Raw genomic sequence first — 13,500 nt, 5'->3', positions numbered from 1 at the left:
GTCGGGCGCCGCTTACAAGATAGCTGCGCTCGACGTTCGACGTTCACGTTTTACAGATGANTGGGGAAAAAGCGAACATTAGCGAGGTTGCAGCCGAAGTTTTCATCTCTGAAACGTTAACGTCGGACGTCGAGCGCCGCTTACAAGATAGCGGCGCTCGACGTTCGACGTTCACGTTTTACAGATGAAAACTTCGGCCACAACCTCGCTAATAATTACGGTATGAAAAAGTTAACAGTATAGAATAATCTGATAAACTTTTAAAATAGTCTTCATTCTATTACCGTAACCAACTTACTACTTTCGTTATATATTATTTGAGAATTTTTTAAATCAGTTTAGTATAATGCGATTTTGTAATAATTAAAAATAATTGTAGCTAATATGCTGGATTAATGACGTACCGTATGTTGTGAGTTGGCAACACGTTTCCCTTATAAAAGGTTGAATTCAAAATGGCGAAAGCCAGAACAGAGATCGACGATGGGACATGTTCGAAGGAGGTGGAAAATGTTGACGATAAATCAAATTCTGAACTCTTAATTCAGGAATCTGCGGAATATTTAGTTGTTATCGATTCTGTCGGAAGTGACAATTCTTACGACGAACAGCCCGAAAAACAGTTATCGACTCGCAACTGTTTAGATGAAAAATTACAAAAAGAATTGGAATTACTACGAGAAGAAAATATCCTTTTGTAGTTGAAAACATTTTTAAGTGATACAAACAAAATATAAATTAAAAACGAAACTTTCTATATTTGCTATACACACGCGAGTTTAGTGATTCGAGTAATTGGAGGTTCCCCCATTTCGCATATAAATCTACTTATGGTAAAATTCGTATATTTATTTCAAAATTTTTATCCTTTCGTCTGTCCTACAACTTAACTTAAGTGCAGTAAAATAAATATAATGCACAGAAAAATTTTGTTCTAATGAAATTTCATATAAATTGTTATTCAGATGTAACAATAGATCATAAACATTTGATCATAATTTAAAGTTAATTAAATTATAAATTAGTAATACGTGATTGATTTTCATTATTAAGTAGATATAATAATTAAAAATTACAAACCAATATTAATGCTGCTTACGAATTCTAATGTGTCAATTTTAAAAGAAAAAGGCACCCTTTAGATTAAAAGTAACATAAATATTGTTTTTATCCTGTAAATTTTAGTTGTTTATCTTAATTGGTTATGCCAAAAGTAATTTTATTGATTGAATTCTGTTAAAACTGAGATTTATTGTACAAATTGTCTTTGTACAGTACATATTGGGCTGTTTGAAAAGTAATTCATTGTTTTTTTTTCACAAAAAAAAATTTTTGTAATATATAAATATTTTATTGAATTATATATTGACCATTTTGGTCAAATATCTTTTGCCATCTTTCTGATAGTAGCATGATTCCACGTTCATAAAAGTTTTGATCTTTGGTTACAAAAAACTGATCGAAGTCATTTTTGACATCCTCATTTGAAGTGAATGTTTTATTGTTTAAAAAATTTTGTAAAGATTGGAACAAGTAATAATTCAAGGGTGCTAGATCTGCTGAATATGGTGGGTGTGGTAGCATATCCCATCCAAGCTGTAACAGTTTCTGACAAATTAATAAATTTGTGTCAGATCTGGCATTATCATGATGAAACACTACCCCTTTTAAGTTGATCAATTCTGGCCTTTTCTGTTTGATGGTATCACTCAATATGTCCATTTGATGGCAGTACATTTTCAAATCAATTGTGGAATTGTGTGGTAGAATCTGAAAAAAAAAAATTCTCTTAAAATCCTATCAAAGAGGGCATCTCTTTCTTTAAGAACATGTGAAATCCATATACAGTAATACCCCAAACTTATGCGATAGGTGGGACCGAGCAATAATCGCGTAAGTCGGGGTATGATTTCGCATATAAATACATACAAATAATTTTTAATTGAGGCTGGAGACTAAAGAAAGCAATAATTTAGAAAAAAATGTTTAATAAAATCTTAAGATAATACATATGTATAACAAATTATATTATTACACAATTTTTCACATTTACTTGATTATTACACCATAATTTTAATTGTTTCCATCTCAGTGATAATACTGTGACGTTTACGAATGATGCTTGAATTTAAAGATTGAGCATTTTTCGCAGCTTCGAGAATTTTTTCTTTACCTTTTATAATTGTTCTGACCATCGATTCCGGTAGATCAAACTTCTTTGCCAATTCACAAATTTTCATTTTTGTATCAAAGTCTTTAATAATGTTAACTTTACATTCCAAAGATAAAGTTTTTGTTTTCTTGTTTGATGCAGAAGAATCAGTTCTACTTCGTTTGGATGACATAGTAGAGTTTCTCAAGTCTCTGTAGATATAACAAACACAGAAATAAATAACACAAAATAAATTGTAGCTATGCATTGATTCCGCACGACATGTCTGAACATGTAAGCTGAACAATAGTGTGGGGGGAGTGAGGAACGTGTAAGCTGAACAATAGTGTGGGGGGAGTGAGGAACGTGTAAGCTGAACAATAGTGTGGGGGGAGTGAGTAATCAAGAGTTGCGTGGTGCTCAAACAAAAGACAAATTGGCGAGATTTGAAAATCGCGTAACTCTGGGTTCACGTAAGTCGGGGTAGTGTGAGTCGAGGCATTACTGTATTGAGTTTTAAAATGAAACCAAGTTGTTTCAACTGATCATAAACAGTTCAATTTGACAAATTCAATCTCTTAGTGATTTCTCGTGTTGTTATTTGGTGGTTTGCTTCAATCAGTACCTTTTATTTTCTCTTCATCAGCTTGAACTGGCCTTCCAGAATGTGGTGCATCCTCAATATCGAAATTGCCAGAACGAAATTTTGTGAACCAGTTTTGGCACAGTCATTCTGTCAACACATCATCTCCATACATGTCACACGATTTTTTTCTTGCTTGAACAGCATTTTTGTTTTTGGTAATAAAAAAGCAAAATATGCCAAAAATGCTGCTTTCAATTTTCCATATTTGATAAGACATCAAAAAAAAAAACAATTGCACAGAACCAAACAAATTTTTTTTACAAATAAGCCTTGAAATGTCAGCTGTAAAAATATATAATGATGATATGGTTTAAAATGAAATTGGCAAGTAAAAATACAACTAATTCCTCTGGTGGTAAAAAAACAAAATTACTTTCTGAAAAACCCAATACATTTATTCATTATTAATTATGCAATTAGTTCTTCTTGTTTAATCTCAACATTTTTATAGTTATATATGTACCACTATAATACTGCTGTTTATGAAAGAGATCTTTACTATCCTAGCTTAACCATCATTATAATCTATCTAGTTATTTAAACTCAGTGAAACTATCCTATATAATAACTTTTGGGCTAAAAGGACCTAAATTTAATAATGAAATAGTTTTATTGTGTTTTAATAACCAAATTCTTACAACAGATTACAATATAAATTTTTTACATTCTCAGACATCTCACTTGTAAATGTTAATAATATGAAAGGATAGTTGCATTCATAACCATAATTCATTTCCTTTCTATTTATGTAATTTTATGAGATCTTGAATTCTAAAGTAACAGCAATAATAATCATTTAATGAAAGAAATGAATATTAAAAACTATGAACAGAACAGATATTCAACTACTTTTGAATAGTTCAAACTTATCAGTACAAATACAAGTAAAAATCATGTTTATTCAAATCTATCAATGAGAAATATCAGCAATTGAATATCACTGCATGAGTAAAAGGTCCTATAGTCAGCAGGTCCTATGCTTTCAGTCAAATGCCATAGTGGATTTTAGGCAAATGCCTATATTTTTTCTTGGCATATACATGGCTAAGATTTTGTATGAACACTTTTCACTAACATTTAGACCAAAACGGTGGTATTTTATAATGCCTAAAAATGCTTATTTTAATGTTGCTGCCTATTTTTGCCTAAAACACAAAGTTTAGTCTGTTTTCATATTTTTAAAAAGTTTTTATTAATTTTTCATTTCATTTTCTGTAAAGGTTTACTTTAATTCTTAAATTAAACTGTTTAAGTTTCATTTTTTTCCTGAAAATGCAATCAGACAAATTCATTTTTTTATTATTATTGATTACTTAAATATAAGTCCCAGTGAATGCATATCCCAAGCATAAAAAATTAGAATGCAATAATAACAGAAATAAATTACACCCCCTGATGCAATTTTATAGTAATAAAATTAAAACTATATGAAATATTTTAAAATAAATACTTTTATTTAATAAATATAGCGTTAGAGATGCTTTATTTGTCATTTTTAGACAGTGGATTTTAGGCAAATGCCTATTTTTCCCTTAGCATATACATGGCTAAGATTTTGTACTAACTACTACAGTGAACATTTCTTTGATATCAAAAACTTCTGGCCACTTTAGCGACAGTGCAGTTTGTGTAACTAAAGTCAAGAAAATTTTGAATGACATTTATGTTCAGAACAAGTTGATGTACATCAAGTGTTATTTCACATTCATTGCAGATACTATTACTGCTCTTGAAAATAGTGGGAAACCTATATATGAACTAAGTGATCTCTTCAACAGAGCAAACCAGAAACTTTGTGATGCATCATGCACTGCTGCAAAAAATAGTGAAGAAAGAGTTGAAAGCAGTGCTTCAAAAGAGACTTGGATTAAAGTGCTTGTTTATTGTGGCTGATATTTTGCAGGAAAGAAGAGCAAAACTGAAAGTGAATTCCCAGTTCTTCTTCTTCCAAGGTTGAAATATTGTCAGTCATCTTCAGTAGATGTGTTCCACATCTACTGAAGAGGACGGATTATATGCTCTTTCTCTGCATATAAATTAATTCTCAGTGACAAACGTTGCAACTTTTCTATTGAAAATTTGGAAAAAGTTCTTGTAATATATTATGAAGCTAACTATGGGAAACAGAGCGAATAAAAAATGTAAAGATAATTGTTTGTCTAATTTTGTGTTTGCATCATTCTGAATACATTCATTTTTGTTTGGAATATATATGTTGAATAAAAAATTCATTGTCCCGATAAATACATTAATTGTTTATTGTGCAAATTTTGACTGCTTATTTTTTGTTTATAAAGCCTAAACGACACAATTTAAGAGATTATTTTAGCGTCTAAAACTCCACTTTTAAGGGCCTATATGTCCGCTGTCTAGTAATGTTGCATTAGTAATTGGTAAAGCTTGAAAAAACAAAAAACTGTATAAGCAAGATCATATCTTATATCTTCATTCTGCTATTTAGTTGTAAATAAGTAAACTTGGCCATGAATCAGTTATCAGTTGGACATTCTTCATGCAACTGAAGAAGTTTATGTTGAGGATCATTGAATATACAGAAAACATCTTCAGCATTTGTTTTAATTTTTGTAATAAAAACTTTTTGAGTTAATGTTTTTTTTTACCATAAACTACATTTCAATAGACCATTTATTTTAAGGAAATTTTATATTAATTAATATAGATCTTTCTCAAACACCTTGTATATTCTAGCACCTATGGGACCAGAATGGAACAAGAACATAAAAAATGCTGGATCACCAGACATTCTATATTTTTGTAAAATTTAGTAAGTTACATCCAATCTGAATGTACATTTTATACCAGTGCAATCTGTATACTTCTAATTTGTTTACACATAGTGTTTAATCAATCTGAAGATAATACAGTTCATGATTATACTGTGTGAAGATTGAACTTTATGCAATAACATTAACATGTTATTGCATGAAGTTAAAAGTCACAATGATTCATATGCACATACAGTGACACTGTTAAAACCCTGAATTGTTAAGACTAATGCAGTGCCAGGTTATTGAATATGCCACCTTATTGGATGGTGGAAGTTTTCCTGTTTTTTTAATCCCCTGGTCACAATTTTACATATCTTTGTGTATACAAATCTGCCTTTTATGATTGTTTAAAATGCCGAATCAATTTTTTCAGACTATTTCTACCCTTGGTTAGTTTGAAACAAGAACACACTATTCTTACTTTGTGCTTTGTACACTTTTATTGCATATAAATACAGATAAACTCTAATTATCAACAACATGAGCATGAATATATTATAGCTGTTTTCATGATAATTATTGATTCTAAGTGATGTGAATATTTTTGTTTTTTCATACCAAATCCATGAATTAATGTCTTTGGAAAAGTCTTTAGAATAATCATGCACAAGTTAACTGTTTTGACTAACACAGTATATTGTCATCTTGACATTTCTCATCTGTAAAAGGAGAACTAAATACTCCCTTTCCAAGAACTGCATGTGTTGAATGCTTTTACAGGAAAATCTTAACTACATGCAGCAATAACTCCCTGAACAATAAGCTTGACATGCCGGCTTATCTGATTTGCTGGCATACTGGATACCAGGTTAACAGAATTTCACTGTAATAATTACTTTCTGGAACATGTCCTGTATTTCTGCCCAGGATTGTTAACACATGTTAACAAATTCCGATTTATGGAATGCGTGTTATGCTGAATAATAATTCAGCATAACACGCATTTGTGGACACTTGTGGATTATTGGATACTAGATTTACTGAACTTCTACTGTATATAATTTCAATTCACAGTATTATTATTTTATTTAGATTTTAATTTTTCCATGTTTTTAGTTAATAAAATAAAATATTAATTTATTTTATTAACTAGAATTTAATTTTTAAATTAAAAGAAAGAATTTAATTTTTAATATAGTTAAGTACATGTGAATATCTGAGTATTTACATAAATGCCTCAAAACCCAATAATTATATTAAATCCAAATGATTGCTGGATAAAATTGGGCTATGTTACTGCTACTATTAATATTTAAATACCAATTAAGTAATTATTAATAGGAGTGGTAATATAAATTTATTTGATTCAGCAATTGTTTTAAATTTGTAGTATTTTAAATTAGCACATTAAATAAAATTTTTATTAAATTTGTTACCAATAATAAATAAATTTATTTTTCTTAATAAGAATTATATGTTAAATTAAAAAATCAAATAAATAATTTGATCAGTAGGAAGAAGGTACCAAATGATTCTTCTGCAATACAGATATCTTTTAAGAATAATGTTCTTGCTAAGTAAGTACAGTTTCATTTAATTTAGTATCATTTTAATTTTTATAGTGTAAGTATCAAGTATCTATTAATTCAGATTATATTTTCATTATTCTGTTTTTAGATATTTTGTATTTTAATACTAAATTTTAATTAATATATTGAGAAAATCTGTCAACTTGGACTCCTTTTTACTTCCCAACTTGTTATGTAAATAAAAATTATGTATATAAAAACAGAAAAGTATTGGAATCATGTGAAATTTGACCCTCCAAGTTTTTTGCAAGTTTATACATTTGGAGACCTCCTGAACCCAAAAAATGTTAAATGAGAAAATTTGTGTGTGTGTGTTGGCATCTAATTTGTTTAATTTCTTTATTCTCTGTTCTGAGATATTAAACAATATCTCAAAATGCATAAAGTTTAAGAAACTAAATTTGGCACAGTAGCTCGTGTATAAAGGGGCAATAATGCTATTAAATTTTGGTTCTTAAAGATAGACAGAATGGAGACATAGAAGGAGTCATGTGTCATATCTCCAGTGTGGTCAGACTTAATGACTATTTTACTCTTTATGAGCATTCACAATTTTTTTTATACCATCTCTACCCTTAAAATTAAGCTTTTTGTCATTTTATAATAGTACAGTAAAACCTGTTAAGATGTTCTCATCTGAGATGTAGGAATGTGTATGGAGGCACAATTTAGTTCAACCACTTTGAAGCTTAATAATTCCTGTGTTAAACCATCTGACTCTGATTTAAAAACCACAAAAGTTATTAATAAGACTTCAAACAGGATGAACAAAATCACTCCCTGCATACACAGTCTAACATCCATACATACAGAAAAAAACTGAATCATTTGCATATCTTGACATTTCAAAGTGTCCTGAGTCCAAAAATGTAAAAATTTAGGAGGGTCGTTTTTTTTTTACTGATCGCTACACTTTCCCTCTGTTGTATATAACAGCCAGGAAAGAAAAATTATCAAATACATATTTATATATTGACTGTGTCATTACTTAGAGTAGTCTTTTATCTTAGAAGGAAGAAACTTTTTTATTCCAATCTTTATTAGAATTTTATTTATTAAATCTTTTATTCTGAGATCATATGATGACATCAGAATTTCCAGGTCTATTTTGGTAAGAAGTCCGCTCCTAGTCAGAGTCAGTAGATTTTTACACAACTCCACAGTCCTGGTATTAATTCAATATGAATAGTGAATTAATTTCATATTGTTTTGTATTGAATCAAATTTTGACTGTTATCATTTTTGATAAAGGTCAGAGATTGGTTTTTATTAGTATAAAAAAGAACTAAAATAATAGTTTTGTGTCTTTGATATAGAAATAAGAGTTTTACTGATGAAATAAATAATAATATACAGTGGGTGATCAGTTAATGAACATAATCTGTTCCAAGACTTTGTTCATTATTCAAATTGTTTGTTAACCGATTATCGATTTACCATAGGTTTTTATGGGAATTTGATTAATTCGTTCTGAAGACTCCAAAAAATAAAAAATATATACTTTCTTACTATGTTTATTTATACGTAATAATAAAAATACATATATACACAGTCTTGCATTTTTATTAGTCATGTTTTTTCCGTTTGTAGGGGTTAAAAAATGTGTCCAATGTTAATTGCTTTTCTCTCTTCTTCAGGATTTTTCAGAAGTAATTAATAGCATTGCCGTCATAGAGATCCCCAAGCCTATTAACCTCAACTTGGTTTGGATGCCATTCTAAGACCGTTGTTCTGACATCTCCCACTTCTTCAAAAGATCTTTAATAGCAGATGTTTGCATTGATCCTTTTTCATCTTCCTCTTTTTCAGCAGAAAACACATCTTGCTGAGTTTCTTGGTGTTCTTCATTTAAGCGTTTTTGGAGTTCTTCTGTCGTCAGATCAGTTTCAGATTCCATTATGAGCTCTTCAATGTCATCTTTATTCACTTTCAATTCCAGATCTCTAGCAGTTGTCACAATTTCATCTATAATTTCAGGAACATCATCTCTCTCTCTCTCTCTCCCTGAATGCAGGAGGGACACAGCTTTCACCAAGCAGAATTTAACTGTTGTTGAGTGACTCCTGACCATGCCTTTTGAATGAGCCGTATATCTTCAAGAATATCAAATTTTTCTTTCCAAAACGTTTTTAATGTCATTGTTGAGGAGAACTGGCATGCTTCAAAACATCGATGAAACAGTGCTCGAATGTACAATTTCTTGAAATCTGCAATAACCTCTTGATCCATTGGTTGAATCAACAAAGTGGTATTCAGAGGTAGAAACTGAACTGTCAGCCAGGGAAAGCTTCCAGTAAATTATCTTCAAAGTCTTTGGGTGTCCTGGTGCATTGTCCAATAGCAACAGTGCTTTTAATGGCATGTCATTGGTCTGAATCCTTGATACTTGGAGCACAAACTTCAAACAGCCATTCTTTGAAAAGAGCCTGCGTGACCCATGCCCTTTTATTTGATCTCCACATCACTGGCAGTTTTTCTTTAATTATGGAATTTTTTGAATGCTCTAGGGTTCTCAGAGTGATAGACAAGAAGTGGGATAAGCTTAATATCACCGCTAGCATTAGCTCCCAAAAGTAATGTCAATTGGTCTTTCAAGGGTTTATGCCCAGGAATATTTTTCTCTTCTTTCGTAATGTAGGTACAGTTTGGCATGCACTTCCAAAATAAATCAGTTTCATCACAATTGAAAATTTGTTGTGGACAATATCCTTCTTTTTTAACAAATTCTTTAAATTTGAGACAGAACTTCTCAGCTTCTTTATTTGCACTAGCAGACTCACTGTGAATTACCACATGTTTAATGCCAGTTCTCCTTCTAAACTTTAAAAACCATCCAGTAGTAGCTTTGAATTCTATCTCCTTGTGACGAATGTGGAGTTTTTCTTCAGTTCTTCAAAAATTTCTCTAGCTTTCTCTTGAATGATAGTCATACTAGTTATATCTTTTTTCATTTCCTTTTCTTTTATCCAAATTAAAAGCAATCTCCATTTTTTCATGGATGGAATATCTTTGTTTCTCAGATATGATTTTTGTTACTCCTTTAGCTCTCTGAGTCTTCTTGATTATATCTTTCTTAGATAAGATTGTCCTACTGTAGACCTGTTCAAGCCATACTGCCTAGCAACATCAGACATCTGCCCAGTGTCTACTTTGACTATTATCTCTTGCTTGGTTTCTATGGTGAGCACGGTTCTTGACACTCCACTCTTTTTATGCTCCATAATATTATCAGTTTCTGTTTGAAATAAAAAGTTCAGAAAAGCACTCACAAAAATTCAGAGAACAGAAATCACTAGTGCATGAAAGAATTATGTAAATGTGAGGTCTGAATGTAATTTGAAATTTTGGTGTTAAAATGTTAACGAATACCCAATAGGACAGTTAAACTCTCACCTTTAGAAAATAAAAACTGATGCAAAACTTATGGAGTGCCTGACAGTCTCGCTAAGACTATAAAAAATTATTTGTCAGAAAAGTATACAAAAAGCTGGAATTACAATGGAGAGTTTCAAAGTTCAGGGAAACACTATCCGATCAGTATCAGGTGAGCGTCAATGTTGACGTCTCCCGCACTCTGAAAGGTTTTGAATTGTTACCCGAAGACAAGGGAAAATCAATCGGTATTCGTTATTTTCTGTCGCTTCTTTTTATGTTTGTTCAGTGAAGTGTTTGTTATCTGAACATGTGTTCATTGTCTGATCATAAAAATCTTTTGCAAAAGTGTTTGTTATCTGATTTGTTCATTAACCAATCACCCACTATATTAATAAAATTCTAATATAAATCTATAACAGCTATTTCAAAGAGTGAGAATATTTTTGTAAATAAAGAATTAAGGATATATGGTAATGGCATACAGATATGAGGCATGTCTCAAAAGTAAGGTATAATCTTTCATAACAATTTATTAACAAATTACATTAATGCATTAAATAGGCATTTGAAAGTATACAATCTAAGCTATTTTTCTACATAGTTGTCATCCTTTTCTAAATGCTTTTTTGAGTGGGAGAAAAGGCAAAAATTCCTTTCTGTAAAAAATTTGAAAAAATCCATGACTCCATTTTTAGCTTCTTAATCTTTTGAGAGGTATAAGTCACCAGAAGTTCCTTAAGTGACTCATAAAGGTAAAAATCAGAGAGTGATAAGTCTAGACTATGTAGGATGGTCTATTATTTTCTATCCATACTTTTTTAGCCAGTCTGATGGGCAGTATGGGGAATTGTATTATTTGTGCAGCAAGTATACCTGTTTTTGTCACAGCTTTCCATATGTTTTCTGTCTGGTGGAATATTGAAGTTTATATAGTGTCTCTTAATAATGAGATGCATTAATTATTTTTCCTTTCTCTAAAAAATAGACTAGGAAAATTTATTTGTTGTCCCAAAAAATACTTGCCATGATTTTCCTGGTAAAAAAGTTGCTGAAAAGTTTAAACAAAATTTGTTTAAACTTTTCAGCAGGTTTGGACAATGTTCAGGTTGACTGGTGCTAATTTATGGAATCTCTCTTACACTCAGGTCGAGTAATGCATCCTGGTCTCTTCTCTAGTCACTATGTCCTCCAGAAAATTTTCTTCTTTGAAGTAATGCAGAAAATTTTGCAAAATGACTCCCATTTGGCATTATTTATGGTTTTCAGTGAGCTGTTTTGGAACCCAGTAGGCACACAGTTTTCATTATACAAGAACTTTGTGAATAATTTTATGAAAAGTTGACTTCAGTATTCTAGGCCAGTGTTCTGCAACCTTTTTCTATTTGCGGCACACCCATGACTCAACACAGCACACCAAAATGTTATTCCCCTCAAAAACGTATGATATGATACTATTAATAGAATTACGTAATGCCACTAGCCTATTATTATTGTTATTAAAAGATATCAACACCTGTGAGCAAATTTATTTTACATATAATTTCTTAGAATATATAAAAATGCATGGCTTGTAATAAAGAATATACAATCATCATCTTATTTAATCAGTGCTGCGGCAGAGAATGAAATACAAGCTTAAGAAACACAAAAACTGTGATAAAAATGTATAAATAAAACTTGAAATTAACAGAATATGTAAAAGTTCACGTCACACCTTTCACCATGTGACAGCACACCGGTTGCAGAACACTGTTATAGGCTTCCAGGTATCTCCTTCAACTTAGCCTGTAACATTGTTTCCACACATTTAATGTTCAGATATGTGAATGAAGTTTTTTGCCTTCCATTTCTCATTCAAACTTATGCGTCTGCCTTCAAACTGAGAACACCACATTAATATCTGTTGTTTGTAAAATTGACTTGTCTCCATAAATTTCAATAATTTCTTTATGATTCTGTAGGGAACAGTTTCTTTTGCAAGTAAAAATTCTAATTACAGAATGCAATTTTAATTTTTTGTAGCAAGAAATAGCAAGATCTGTTTTAAATGAATTAGAATCTATGAATGTTTGTAAAAAAGAAATAATTAATAAATGTGTGACTACTGTATTGCTAAAAAAAAACATTGTTATGTTGTTTCTTTAAGTGGATGCCCTTTATATATAATTTTTTTACTTATTGTAAATTTGACAAAAAAATTTGTTGAAATGTTAATTTTGGTAACTTACAGAATATAACTAAACTTTTTACCAATATTATCAAAAATTGTAATTAACAAGACTGTGAAATTAAATTGAGTAGCACATATTTCATCAATTGAATTTATTAATATTTTGTATTTATCTTGAAAAATTTTATGAATTTAACATAGTTAAAACTATAATTAATTAAATACTTAAATTGTATCCTCTACTATGATTTATAGAAAATATAGACATGAAGTAGAAAAATTTTTGAGGGATCTTTTATCAAAAGAGGATGATGCACTTATCCAGTTTGATGAAAAAGTAAGAAAATTTTTTTTTATTTTTAAATTAAAATCTTTTATTTTTTTAGGTAAATTTTAAGAGAAAACAGTTGCAATACAAGTTATATGAAATATAATTGATCTTTATGATATTAAAATATTAATAAATTCTACTTAAATGAATATCTTTCTTTATGTAGTGAATACAGTAGAGCATTGATTATCCGAATGTCGATCAACCGAAATGTCAATTAACCAAAAGCTTTCCATTTGGCAAATTTAAATTTCCGCTAGTGATGTGGTGCTGCAATATTTGGTTGTCTTGGGCTACTCCAATATTATTTTTGTTGGTGTGCATGTTTTAGCTGGCAGCACTGGCGTGACCGTGAGAGGGTACTTACGGACATGCCGGGATTTGAATGAATGAATTTCGACATGGGATAGGTTAATATATTTTTTCGTCTATAATAGGTTATTCAAAAAATTTATTTTCTAAACAACCGCACTCCCCAATTGATTCGGATAATTGATGCTCTTCTATA

At 30.3% G+C, this 13,500-nt stretch overlaps 1 protein-coding gene across 2 annotated transcripts in view; it reads left to right on the top strand.

The window, feature by feature from the left end:
* The first annotated feature begins 407 nt into the window (after positions 1-407).
* LOC111635826 (zinc finger CCHC domain-containing protein 8 homolog) overlaps positions 408-13,500 on the top strand; it is a 34,447-nt gene continuing 21,354 nt past the window's right edge. Inside the window, exons 1-3 of one of the 2 annotated variants that reach the window (XM_023380931.1) lie at positions 408-687; positions 7,002-7,104; positions 12,917-12,998. In XM_023380931.1, coding sequence (XP_023236699.1) covers positions 456-687; positions 7,002-7,104; positions 12,917-12,998 — 417 coding nt within the window. In that variant the 5' untranslated portion in view covers positions 408-455. Of the gene's footprint in view, positions 688-4,989; positions 5,584-7,001; positions 7,105-12,916; positions 12,999-13,500 lie in introns of those variants that run through there. The other variant, XM_023380937.1, reaches the window with a different exon arrangement.

Source organism: Centruroides sculpturatus, unplaced genomic scaffold (assembly GCF_000671375.1).
Source record: "Centruroides sculpturatus isolate CEXI.00-Female unplaced genomic scaffold, Cexi_2.0 scaffold37, whole genome shotgun sequence".
Lineage (NCBI taxonomy): Eukaryota > Metazoa > Arthropoda > Arachnida > Scorpiones > Buthidae > Centruroides > Centruroides sculpturatus.
Note: the sequence above shows the minus strand (reverse complement) of the source record. Positions and strands in the feature narration are given on the sequence as shown.